Source organism: Macaca thibetana, chromosome 14, assembly GCF_024542745.1.
Source record: "Macaca thibetana thibetana isolate TM-01 chromosome 14, ASM2454274v1, whole genome shotgun sequence".
Lineage (NCBI taxonomy): Eukaryota > Metazoa > Chordata > Mammalia > Primates > Cercopithecidae > Macaca > Macaca thibetana.
Genome location: NC_065591.1, coordinates 47,943,769 through 47,956,790, shown reverse-complemented (window position 1 = coordinate 47,956,790; position 13,022 = coordinate 47,943,769). Strand labels below are relative to the sequence as shown.

At 50.3% G+C, this 13,022-nt stretch overlaps 1 protein-coding gene across 4 annotated transcripts in view; it reads right to left on the bottom strand.

Moving 5' to 3' along the window:
- USH1C (USH1 protein network component harmonin) overlaps nt 1-9,796 on the bottom strand; it is a 50,339-nt gene extending 40,543 nt beyond the window's left edge. For 3 of the 4 annotated variants that reach the window (XM_050755380.1, XM_050755383.1, XM_050755384.1), the window contains exon 1: nt 9,639-9,796. In XM_050755380.1, coding sequence (XP_050611337.1) covers nt 9,639-9,674 — 36 coding nt within the window. In that variant the 5' untranslated portion in view covers nt 9,675-9,796. Of the gene's footprint in view, nt 1-9,235; nt 9,575-9,638 lie in introns of those variants that run through there. The other variant, XM_050755381.1, reaches the window with a different exon arrangement.
- Nucleotides 9,797-13,022: the final 3,226 nt, after the last annotated feature.

The following is a 13,022-nucleotide window of genomic DNA, read 5'->3' as shown; positions in this document are numbered from 1 at the left end:
AGTGCAAGGAGTTCCCAGCTAGGGCTAGGCGCGGTGGCTCACGCCTATAATCCCAGCACTTTGGAAGGCCGAGGTGGGTGGATCACCTGAGGTCAAGAGTTTGAGACCAGCCTGGCTAACATGGTGAAACCCTGTCTCTATTAAAATACAAAAATTAGCTGGGCGTGGTGGTGTGCCCCTGTAATCCCAGCTACTTGGGAGGCCAAGGCAGGAGAATCACTTGAACTCGGGAGGCAGAGATTGCAGTGAGCCAAGATAGCGCCACTGCACTCCAGCCTGGGTGACAGAGCGAAACTCTGTCTCAAAAAAAAAAAAAAAAAAAAAAAAAATGGAGCTCCCAGCTAGATGACAGGAGATGGAAGCATCTGCTTGAGTGGGTGGTACTAAATCTTAGGGTGGGAGGCTGGCCTCTTGCATGCACCACCTCTGAAAGCCCATCTCTCTACATAGCATGGATTCTCTCACCCACTCTGCTTAGGCCTGTGGGGTGGGGGTGGCTCCCTGAGACAGGCCTGGGCTCCCCACACTGGGCTGTGAAGGAGGAGTCTGAACACTCCTAGCAGCAGGGGCCAGAAATATCTTTATAAATTAAATCATGTCGCTTGCTTGTTCAATAGTTTCTTGTACCCCAAACCAAACCTAAATCCAAACTCCTTACCTTGACTTATCAAAGCCAAATCTCCTTTCCTACCAGTCTTCCTGGCTACAAAGGCCTCCTTTCAGTTCTTTCCACAAGCCGAACGCTCTCCAGCCTCAGGGCCTTGGCGTGTGCTGTTCCCTCTGCCTGGATTGCTTCCCCCACTTCCCTGCCTGGCTGCCTCCTTTCCAGAGAGGTCTTCCCTGCTCACCTACCTGGACAGAACCCACTCCTGCACCCTGGAGATGTTTCAATTCCGTCAAAGATCGATGACGCTTTGTAATTTAAGGTTTATTTTCTCTGTGAATTGTTTCCTCTGTCTCCTTTGCTGGACAGAAAAATCCCATGAGGAGAAAGATGAGGTCTATTTTGTTATAAATTCCTCGTGCCTACCACATAGTAAGCACTCAATAAAGAAGTATTGAATGAATTTCTCTGCCTGCCTCCTGGTGTGCTCACATGGTTCAGGTGGGAGGGAGGTAACCATGGGAACAGCAGAAGAAGGGAAACGATGTTGCCCCCATAACCCCCATGCGGTGGCACCAGGAGCTTTTCATGGGCTTTATTCCATTTGTTTATCACATTGGGGCCAATATTCTCACATCATGTTGCAGTTGAGGGAACTGAGGATCAGAGACGTTAAGTCAACTCACCCAATGTCCCACAGCTAATAAGCAGAGCCGGGATGTGAACCCAAGTCTGACTCCAAAGCCCATGTTCTTTCTGCTATGCCACGACCATTGATTGTGACTCAGGCCTGGTAGGGGAAAATAACTCCCAAGGTCCCTTTAGGCCAACATTTCACACCCTTTGCTTTCAAGAACTCCTTTCCTATCTCTAAGCCCCATCTCTCTCCTCTGCACTGTTAAGAAAATACCTTTGGGTTGGTCTATAATGAGTGAGAAAATGAGGCATCTTTTGAATGACTCTTTGAACCCAACTGTTCTACTTTCTAAGGGGAGCATAAAAATCCCATCTGCTTTGGCTGGAGTGAGGACACCTTGACCAAAGACTTCTAGCGCAATTCTAACCCCGGGTAGTGACACAAGAAAGAAGATGGGAGAGGGAATCTCTTACTGACTGAGGCCTTAGGACTGAAGTTCTCTCTTATCCCTCTGCAGAAATGTATCCTACTGTAGCATTAGATTTCAGTAGTGAGGAACTGTCCTCCTTAGACCATGTTTATTGTGCATTAGGTGGAAAATTGAGGTAGAAGAGTAAGGTAACTTGCAATGTTAGGGTCTAGGGTTCTGTTTTTCTCCCTTCCCTGGGGCAAGTACAGATCATTTGGAGACGGTCTTGGTGGAAAGGAGCCTGTGTCTGCAGGTCCCAGGCTCCTGGCCCTTGTCAGCAGCCCTCCAGCACTGATCACTGCTCCCAGAGGTCTCATCCTACCTGTCTCCCGAGACAGCTGCAGAGCTCAGCTCTTCAGCCTCATGTCTACCCACTGTCACTGGTTAGGTCAGTCAAACCCTGTCCTCAGTTCTGCCCTTGCTCACTTCTCCAGGGTCACCTCCACCACATCCCAAGTGGGACTCAGCTGCAGTGGAACAGATCCTTCCCCTGATACACTGAAATCTCCTTGTCCTCACTCAGAACATTCCATCTACCACCATGTCTGACTTGTCCATTTGAACAATTCTCTATAGACCATAATAGCTAACAGGGAAAATAGATCTGGTTTATGCAGAATACTCTTTACATATGAATCTAAGTGATAAATCATCAAAAACTTGAAAACTAGTTAAACAGGAGATCCTGCAAAGGGAGGGATCATTCTCCACCCAGAAATATTTTAGAGAGACTCAGAGAGAACAGCACTGCTTTGTTCTCTGACCACACCTGAATGAAAACACACACTCGCACCTCACTCTTCAGGCAAAAGGCACCAAGAAAGAAAACTGAGAAAGATGGAAGTTTCTCTAAAGCCTGAACGTGCAGTAACAATACCACCATTACTTAAATTCCTTTTTCTTTGTAATCTTCCCTGTGGTCCAAATCAAATTACTTTTCCAATATTAAAAAATTATATAGTGTCCTCTCTTCTGGAATGCTGCCAGCACCAACCCGGGGGTCAGCTTTGGGGAGCCCCTGCTCTAGGGTGCTTTGTACCATTCTCCCAGTACCCTGCGCTCAGGTACATACAAAGCGCCAGGCACGCAGTAGGTCAGTCTCCCACACTCCTTTCTCCCTTCCTTCCAAACATGTTCTTCATTTCCCTGTGGAACCCAGAACCATGTCATGCACACAGGCGCACGGTGCCCAGTGGCGTCTGTTGATGAAACGTGAACTCTATTTGCTCTAGTCTAGAGCCTTTTTTCTGACCTGTTGGCCCAGGCCTGGGTCACCACCTTTCCATTGGTCCTCAGCACATATATTCTGGGTCTGCCTCCCCTTAGTTCACTTCCAATTCATCACAAAAATGTATGTCCCAGCGATTCCATCTATCCACAATGGATGGCTTCCCTCCTCTCATGTGAACCCTGCCTTCATTTCAGATGAGGCCCAAGTCCCCTCTTCTAGAGTCCAGAGCTTCCTCACCTGCCTCCCAGCCTAAGGCTCTTCCTGTCTGGCTCACTTATCCCAGCCAGCCTCTCCCTACTGACTGTCCACTGCCTGAGGAACTTTACGTGTATTATCTTTAATCTCCTAACAACCCTCTGAGGTGAACGTTATCATCCCCATTTTACAGATGAGGAAATAGAGGCTCAGAGAAGTGACAGAACTGAGACTCCAACCTACGCCTGCTGGCTCCAAAACCTCTGCTGTTTTTCAAACTACCACATGGTATCCATTTACCAAATATAACTCCTTTGTTTTGCACTTGTCCATTACACATTTATTGAACACCTACTATGGGAAAGACACCAGTCTTCTTTCTCCGATTAGATTTAGAAAGCCTTTCCTTTTCTCGGATCTCTCTTGATATTGAGCACAGAAGCCCTAAAGGAGCTCACCGTCTACAAATAGCTCTATTATCATCCCTGCTCCCCTGACCCCCGCCGCAGGCCCTGCCTAGATGAGCGTTCGAAGACTGATGTTCCTCTGGCACTGTGCTATCGGTCTGTATGGGAGGAGGGGACAGGGAGCTTCTCCACCCTCACAATCTTCAGGCCGCTTGTCTAGGATATTGGAGGCAAAAGCTCGGTTTGGCCATGTGGTGCCCTCCAGTCTCATCTCCCAGTATTCCCCCATATGGATTGACGCTTCAGGATAGCTGCAGAGGGGAACCATGGGACATTTAACTCAGGCAAATTCAACTTTAGGTATGCACCCAGCCAAACAGGGAGAAAGAGAGTCAGAACAAATTAAATAATGCATGTTGTTCCACTTGATGAAGTCTCCTTGGGCTGTAGTGGGGATTAAATGAGTGAGTAAATGTAAAGTATGTATAACAATGCCTGGGACATTTCAAGGTCTCCAAAATGTGTGCTAGATCTTTTCCTTTCATGCCTCCAGCCATCTCTATCTTGCCCTTTGTCCAGGGGGCTCTGTCTGGGCTCCCCTCCCCTCTGGTTTCCTGCTTTGTTCAGCCATCAGGAGGTACAAGCAGGAGATGAGAGGAATGGGGAGACAGGAACTGAGGCTCTTAGTCCCTGGGGGCTGGCTGCTGGGCCACAGTTAGGCAGGTTCCTCCGCCCAAGGCTGCAGCTCCTGTCTGGGCCTCTCTGGCAGTCCTGGTTCTCACCTGTTCTGGTAACCTTCCCTCTCCTGGCCCCTTCAGGGGTGCTGGCCTCCTGGATCTGGCCCCAGGGTGCAGCCTGTTGGGTCATTTAATCCTGCCCTTTTCTGCAGAAACTCTTCATAAAGATTTCTTGGCTTCCCCCTTGGACGAGCCACCTGCTCCCTGCTGCCACCCTGGTTAACCATTAACAGTGGTGATACTAGCAGTATTTCTTTTCTGTGGACTCCTCCTCTACCTTTAAGATTCACTTCAAATGTCACCTCTTCTTGGTCAAGTCTTTCTTTAGGCTCCCCCACAAAGCTGGCCACATCTTTCTCTGTGCACACAAACAACTCTTTGTCCCCATGGGACTCTCTAAGCTGTGCTGAACTTTCTCCTTTTACCCCCCTGTCTCCCCACAAGCCTGTGTGTGGCCCAGACGCAGGCCTGGGTTGTGAGTGTGGTGGTGGAGCCAAAGAACCCCTTCCCCAACTGGGTCTGCACCGCTCTGTGCCTTAGTTTCCTTATCTGTAAAATGGGTACAAACATCTCTTTTTAAAATGGGATTTAATCACTAAGAGAGACTAATAATTGTTTTTTAGTATTAATTTAATGAGTTAATAATTATGAAGAGTTTAGAACAGTGCCTGGCAAGTAGTAAGTCCTGTGTTTGTTACATAAAACTAAGTGAGAATAAGTGGATATAAATTCCATATCCACAGCAGTGGGTAGCTAGTGGCCCTCTGTAGATGTTAGTGGGATGAATAGATCCAGCCACACTTCTTCCCAGGCCTTCAGAGTGTGCATCCCAGTGGTACCAGGCTTTATTTAACTCTTGTTTTCTTATTATCCATCTTCTCTTCTCTTCTCTTCTCTTCTCTTCTCTTCTCTTTCTTTCTCTCTCTTTTCTTTTTCTTTCTTTCTTTCTTTTTCTTTTTTTGAGACCAGGTCTCACTCTGTCATACAAGCTGAAGTGCAGTGGTGTGACCACAGCTCACTGCAATCTCAGCCTCCAGACTCAATTGATTCTCCTGCTTCAGCCCCTCAAGTAGCTGGGACTACAGGTGCACAACACCACACTTAGTCAATTTTTGTATTTTTTGTAGAGATGGGGTATGGCTATGTTACCCAGGCTGGTCTCAAACTCCTGGGTTCAAGTAATCCTCCCACCTCAGCCTCCCAAAATGCTGGGATTATAGGTGTGAGCCACTGCACCTGACTTCTTTTCTTTTTCTGGAACCACTTTATTGAGGTATGCCTGACATGTAAAATGCCGTATATATTTAGTGTATACAACCTGATGAGTTTGGGGATAGACGTGCACGTGTGAAAGCATCACCACCATCAAGGCCATAAACAGTGCCCTTCATCTTTTCAGAGGCTCTTGACCTGTCAGCTAGTTTGTAGTATTTTGCCCAGTGCCTGGCACAGCAATCATGCCCTGCTTCTTCTTGTTCTTCCTCACTTGCTGCTCCTTCTCCTCCAAAAGTTGTGGTGCCCCAGGCTCTGTCCTGGGTCTCCTCTCCATCTGCACCATCTCTCTAAGTGAACTCATCCGTCTCAGGGGTTTAAATACCACTTACACCCCCAAGGACCTACTGATGTTTATCTCCAGGCCAGACCTACAGCCTTCTCAGTCACCTCTAGTAGGTGTCTCAAACTTACAGCATTCAAAGTGGAATGTTAGGTTTCCACCACCTCCTGCTCTGTCTCCACCAACCTGCTGCTTCTCCCCCAAATGTGAATTCACCCTTGATGCCTCTCTTTCTACACTCACAGCCAGTCCATCAGCAAAAACATGTATCCTGAATCTGACCCATTCTCACCCGAGTCCGACCCCTTGCCTCTGGCCTGGGGTCCTGCAGGAGCCTCCTGACTGAGGTCCCCCTTCTACTCTTGGGCCCCTCAGTGGATTCTCTACAGGGCAGCCAGAAAATTCCTTTTAAATGTAAATCATTCACACTATAAGAAAATCCCAACCTAACCATGGCCTATCAGGCCCCTATCACCCCTCTGACCCGTTTCTCACCATTCTCTACAAATGATTCCTCTGGGACACGCTGTCCTACTTGCTGTTCCATACAGGCAGGCATCTGCTGGCCTCAGCGCCTTCGCACTTGCTGCTTCCACTTTGGGGAACGCTCTTCTACATGTATCCCCGTGGCTCCTCTCCTCACTTATTCCAGGTCTCTGCTCAGACGTCACCTCTTCAGAGAGGCCTTCCTGACTGCCCACCTTGTTACTTATTATCTCTCTCCCCATCTTAGTTTATTTCTTCATATAATTTATCACTACCTGGCATTACACGATACTTTTGTCGATTTCCTTTTAACTGTCTGTCCTCCCCACTAGAATGTACTGTCTAAGAGAGCAAGGGCATTATTTTGTTTTTCAGTGCTTAGAGTACTGCCTGGCATATATTGAGAACTCAGTCAATGTTTATTGCCTATGTGAATGAATGAATGATTAGCAAATTCCTAGAGAGTGGTGGCTGTTTCTGATCTTCTTATTCATCCCACCAGGTCGTCCAATGCCTGGCCTCAGGCAGAGTACACAGCTATGCTCATAAATGTGTGACTGCTGAAGAGGCAATAAATACTTTTAAGCAAATGAGTAACCAAGTTCCTGCCATGTGCTGGTGCTGCGAACAGAGGAGCAGTCTCCTTTTGAAAGCTGCTTCTCTGAGGGAGAAAACAGTCTCTGACCAAGCCCTGCTCCCCCAAATCCTGGCCCAAGGTTGCTACTAGTTATTGGAAGGGCATGCAAGTGCTCCTGGCAACCTTGGGGTAACTTCACAAATCAAAAGGAGTTGATGCCTGGAGTCTGTTGGCTCACACTGGACACTCTGCAGGTATCAGTTGGAAAAAGTGTGGTTACTGTGGGCCCAGAGCAGCCAGTACTTTAATTGCTAGTCAGTCTTGTCTGTCTTGTGAGGTAAGTACCACAAACTCCATCTCACAGCTGAAGAAACTAAAACTCAGGGAGAGTGGGTGGCTTGGCCAAGGTCTTCCTGACAGTAACAGGGCTAAGATATGGTCCCAGTTCTGCTAACTCCAGATAATAAATAACAGTGGACATTTATTGAGGGCTCCCTAAGTGCTAGGGTCTGTTTAAGCTCCCCACACACATGTAGATCTCATTCAACATTCATGATAACCTTATTAGTTAAATATTGTTATCTCTTTTCACAAATAAGAGCACTGAGGCACAGAGAGATTAATTGAGTTGCTCAAGGTCACACAGCATTTTCCATTATAACACACTACCTTAAATATTACCTCCAACAACCAAGGATTTAGATCATAAACCATTTCCTCCAAAACACTAAGGAAGGTACCCCTACAAAGCAAACAACAGCAAGCTGTAAATTTCTCCCAGCATATCTGAGTGCCTCCTCTCTATCCCCTGCTGCTTCATCCTCTCTCCCAGTTCCTGGATGATCCCCAACCTGGGAGGGGAAGGCTGTGGCTGTCTCCAAGGCAGCAAGGCACAAAGTCCAGCCTGGGCCTTGCCTAGCACATGGCGCCTGCCCTGCCGGCACACAGGGATATTAGTAAGTAATGACTCTTGTGATGAGGAAGAGTAGGGCAGAGGAAACATGGAGGTCGGAGGCCCTTTGAAGCCTGTGGGACCTGGGGAAGAGGAACAGGGCAAACCCAGGGTCTGCATCAGACACCAGGGACCCAGGAGACGATTCTTGCAAAAGAGACAGAGTAGGTACCCCACAGAGTGAAGGCAGAAGACCTGACATTATTTCAGGCCAGGGGCAGGAAAGTGAAATTCAACCCTGAGTCTTGGGTTGGGGGACGGAAGGTTGAGCTCCTTCAAACTGGGTTGCCTGAAATCTACACTCACAAAATGTCCTTAGCGGCTGAAATTTCTTCCGACATGTCTCTTTGCAACAGGATGTACCGGTGAATGCTGTCTCAAGCTCCCCTTGGCATTCGCCAGCCCCTAAATTCCTACTGAACTTCCAGCTATCGCCCACCCGTGGGAGCAGGACCAGGGATGCCCAAGACCATGTTTTCAGGAGCCTTCTGCCAGTTTGAGCTGTCCCTTTGTGCCCCTACAAAAGCTTGGCCCCAACAGGCAGCACCCAGACATGGGTAATTACCAGAGTAGGGTCTGCTTCCCACCTACACCACCAGCAATTTGAGGGCACAGACTGGGTATCGCTGAGAGGATGCTCAAAACATGATTATTAAATGAATAATTGACCCTGGGTCCTTGGCCCCAAGCCCCTGCGGCCCCTACTGTGGCTGGCTCCTTGGGCTCCTATGGGCCTCTCTATGGGAAGGAAGGGGTTAAGGACCCTGACCTTCCCTACTTGAGCTCAGTCCTCAGACCAGGAAGAGGTTTGGCTTGGTCTAAAGACACCGCCCCCCTGGGGTCTTTGGGAGAGCCTTGGGTCACACAGTTGTTAATAGTTACCTGCCCCTCAGGCAGGGCCTGTGGGGAGATCCAGATTCCACCCCCACTCCCCCAACCCTCCGTGGCTTCATCCCCAGACTCAGAGGCATCCTAAGGCCTGGTGAAGAGGTCGGCTGGATATCTTTGATGACCCTCTCTGGTCTCAGGGCCTCAGCAGATTCTGCATAGCTTTGTGAATTGTTCTGGAAATGCCCTGTGTAAAATCCAGCCGCTTCCAGTGATGGTCCTTTCCGATCCCAGACCACCAGTGAGGCCCCTCACTGGGACACGCCAGGGTGGACCCGGCTCTGCCTGAAGGATCTGGCTGGCCAGAGCCCAGCTCCCACGCCCTCAATACCTCCTCCCTTCCTCCCCACCGCACCCGAGTCAGCACCAGCTCCTCAGCTACTTCTCAGGCCCTAAGAAACGCCCTTAGGCAGGCAGGGCTGAAATGCTTCTAACTCATGTTCTGAGGTCAAAAGGCAGAGAGAGAGACGTCTAGTTTCCCTTCTCCCAACACTCACCTCTCAGATACTGCCCCAGACTCTCTCCACATGCCTCATCAGCCCTGAGCTGGGGGCACTAGGAAGGAGAGGGACTTGCCCACAAAGGGGGCACCTCAGAGAAGCGGCCAAGACTGGAAGGAATTCAAACCCCCGAGACGTCCCCGCCCCTGGAAGGCAGAGGGAGAAAGCTTGGCAGAAGATCGATCTGTTTAGCAGTACCTGAGCCCGGAGTCCCCGTGTTCCCTCCCTCACTTTACTGGGGATCCCTGCTGCCAGTCAAACGACCTTCGGGTGTCCCAGCCCACCCAGAGCCATCAGGTGGGGCCGGAAAAGGGAGGGGCAGTGCCGGGGTGTCCACCCCTTACCCACCGCGCCCAGGACTCCGGAGTCCCAGAAGCCTGGGGCGCCCCGCAGCTCTGACCTTATGCCGGAATTCTCGGGCCACTTTTCGGTCCATGGCTGGGCCAGGTCCAGCTGTGTCGTTGAACGACCGGTTCCTTCGGGTGCCCGGCTGCCAGGAGCTGGAAGGAACCGCGACCGCGACCCGGCCAGCCGCCCTCCGAGCTGGGGACGCGGCCTGAGCGCGGAGGGGCGGGGCCAGGCCGCTGTGGGGCGGGGCCGCTGCGAGGCTAGAGTTGCAGGTGCTCAATCGTCGCCTCCCCCTGAAGCCTGGGAGCAAATGGGCCCAGTGTGCCTATGGGCCTGTGGTGGCAGTAGCTGGGCTTCAAGCTGGTATTTCTCTTGACGTGGTACCTGATCACATGCGTTTGAGGAAGAAGATCGTGGAGATGTAGGGAGGAGGTTTGGGACTTTTTGTGATGACTGGAATAGAGAGATCCGGAAACTATTCACACGGGTGGGCAGGGGGCGGGGCAATCTAGTCCGTTTTCTCTGGATACTCCGGAGGGCTCATGGCCCTCCTGGACTGTCAGCCCTTGCTACGCCTTCACCTTCAACGTACCTTCTGTCCTAGCTTCCTCCTGCACTTTTCCACCAGGGAGAAATCAATCCTTGCTCTGTGAATTCCTTGGGGGCAGGGCCGGGTTTTACTCTGGGCCGCAGGGGTCTGAACCAGTGGGTATGGGAATGGCCCTCTCAAGTGATTTCCCCTCCCACCTTCCCTAACACCTCCACTCCCAACAAAACAAGACAAAACAAAACCCAAACCCAACACACTCCCATATCCATCGAAGCCTGGCGGAGCCTGGCAGTGACATTTTGATCTATGGCTGACCTTCACCCAGGGCCCAGACCCTCTGGTTCATTTAATTCAATTTGGTCAACATTTGCTTAACTCCTAGGTCTGGTGCTGGGTGCAAAGACAAGGATGAACCAGGCCTGGAAAGGAATGAAAGGAAAGAGGGGCTAGGAGAGGGGTGATAAAAACGTGTAAATCAGGGGCTGTTAAGTATGGGGCTTGTGCCTGAACTTAACCCAGGGAGGCACCTGCGCCCTTTGCACCCTGTCAAGCGCAGGGGCAGGGAGATGGACAGCAGCTTACATCAGGTAACCACTTAAAATTGTAACTTTGGGGCACCTAAACACCCCTCTGCATCCCTTTCCCCAATAGCTGAAGTTTTAAAAGCACACTATTTTTGTTTGGGCTAAATTATTGCCTAGTTTAAGATGTAAATCCCTCTTGAAGAAGAGCCTTAAAATATGATCTGTTTTCTCACCTTAGTATTAACTATTAAGTCAGTGATAAAAGGGAAAGACTTGTGGGATTTTTGAATGGTCCAGAAAAGGCCACACAAAATGCATTGCCCTCTGACTTACTTCATTGATTCTCTACATTGAAAAAGAATGTCATATGGCTGTTTATTTTGTATTTAGAATCCTGGCAGAGGTGAGTGAATGTTCTTACCCAGGAGAATGCTGTTCACCTGCCACCCCAATCCTTATTTTACATTGGTCATCACCCCCACAGACTCCCTCCACCTTAAAATGCCCCCTGCTTTGTTTCGAGAATAGCATTGAGACCTAGTTCTCCTTTCCATGAATTTATTTTTTCAAGCTTCCTTGGAGACAATCGGCTTTTGCCTATTTCTTAACCAGTGTTCCTTAAGGCTGCATCCTTAGCTCTTTCCTCTTCATCTTCCTATCTGTGCCCCTAGCTTCCTCCTGTGTGAAGATAGCTATGTGTGCTTTCTTTACCACTATATGCCTAGAACAATGCATGACATGGAATCAATGCCAAACAAATTTGTTGAGTGAATGAATGAATGAATGAATGAATGAATGCATCTCAAATCTATGCCCTTGCCTAGGAGTCTACTGGGGCCAATACCACCACCACCACCACCAACATCATCATCCTATGTAAGACCTGGCATTTAGTTGGTGTTCCCTAAGTGCTGATGAAGTGAACGATGTACAGGTTCCCCAGGTGCTCAGTCCCATGTTTTCACCATTTTAAAATTCCTCCTGGGCAGACAGTGGACCTTGTTCACGCATATAAAGTTGTTTTGTCAAAGTTTGGCCTTGATGGTGGCAACAACATAGGAGTATGAAACACATTTATTATTCAGTCGTCATTTCCTGAGCTAGGGCAGGAGATGGTGCTGGGCATTCAGAGGACTAAGGCATGATTCATTCCTTAGAAGTGCTCAAAACTGGTCATAGGATAGGGATGTGGAGACCCAGGTGGAAGTTGAGGTGGGGCGTGGTGGGACATAGGCTAGGACTCCACAGGCTCTGCTATTGACCACTGACCCCTGAGTGGCATGTCCCAGGGCCGCAGCATGGCCCTCTGTAAAAGGAGAGGATAGGGTCAGACTCATACCCGCATCTTGGGTCTCTGGTATTGGGCTTCCAGGACCCAGGTAAGGGGAGCTGGAGTTTGCACAGGCTACCTCTTTGCTCCCCTAGAGAATTTAGGGCTGAATAATTTGAATCCAACCTCCCCTGGGGAGGCGTAGCCACAGGCCAAGAAGAGCAGAGGCTGGGTTATGGACAGGAGCCTAAATTATGGTAATAAGCTGGGCACTCCTGTCACTCTATAGTTCGGGGAGGAGCTGAGAGCCTGGGAGGAGGGGCTGAGGGAGCTCTGGGGCATGAGAGCAAGAGGGACCTCAGCTGCAGAGTGGAGGTGTGACCCTGCCTTGGCCCGGGGAGGCACCTCGGGAGGCTGGCCCTGCGCTCAAGTCCCCTGATCCCCTCACATCCCTATGGGAGTCCTGGCGTCTGTGCTCTGCTGGCTGCTTTGTGTCTGGCTGCCCTGGGGTGAGCTGGCAGCCGAGTCCCTGCGGGTGCAGCGTCTCGGTGAGAGGGTTGTGGACTCAGGGAGGTTGGGGGCTCGAGGAATGAGAAATGTTAAAGGAATGAGGAATGGGCCGGGGCAGGTTGGAGAGAGGGAGGAAAGAGAGGTTTGAGGGACAGCAGAGGGACCCCCAGGAGGAGCGGTCAGGGTAGGAGGGACCCCGAAGCCAACAGAGGCAGGCCTATGACCTTGAGGGGAGATTCTCAAGCGAGGCTGGGTGGAAGAGACCTGAGATGGGGAACTAGAGAGTGCTAGGGGCCAAAGAGTGAGAGGAAAGGGGGAGATCCTGGCTGGAGAAGGGTCATCAGGAAGGGAGAGGAAGGATTTGAGAAGGCTGCAGGGAGGGAGAGTGGGGGAATGCCCAGTAGTGTGGGAGAGGCTTTCTAGCAGTGCAGCCAGATGATGGGAGGCCCCAACAAAGAGAAGCACAATTTGAGTGGAGAATAATCCCCCTACCCAGCCGCAGCACCCGCTCCATGGGGCAGTGCAGAGCCGCAGCCAGAGCCAGCCGGGGAACCCAGGTGAGTAGGTTGAGCTGTGGCGGCC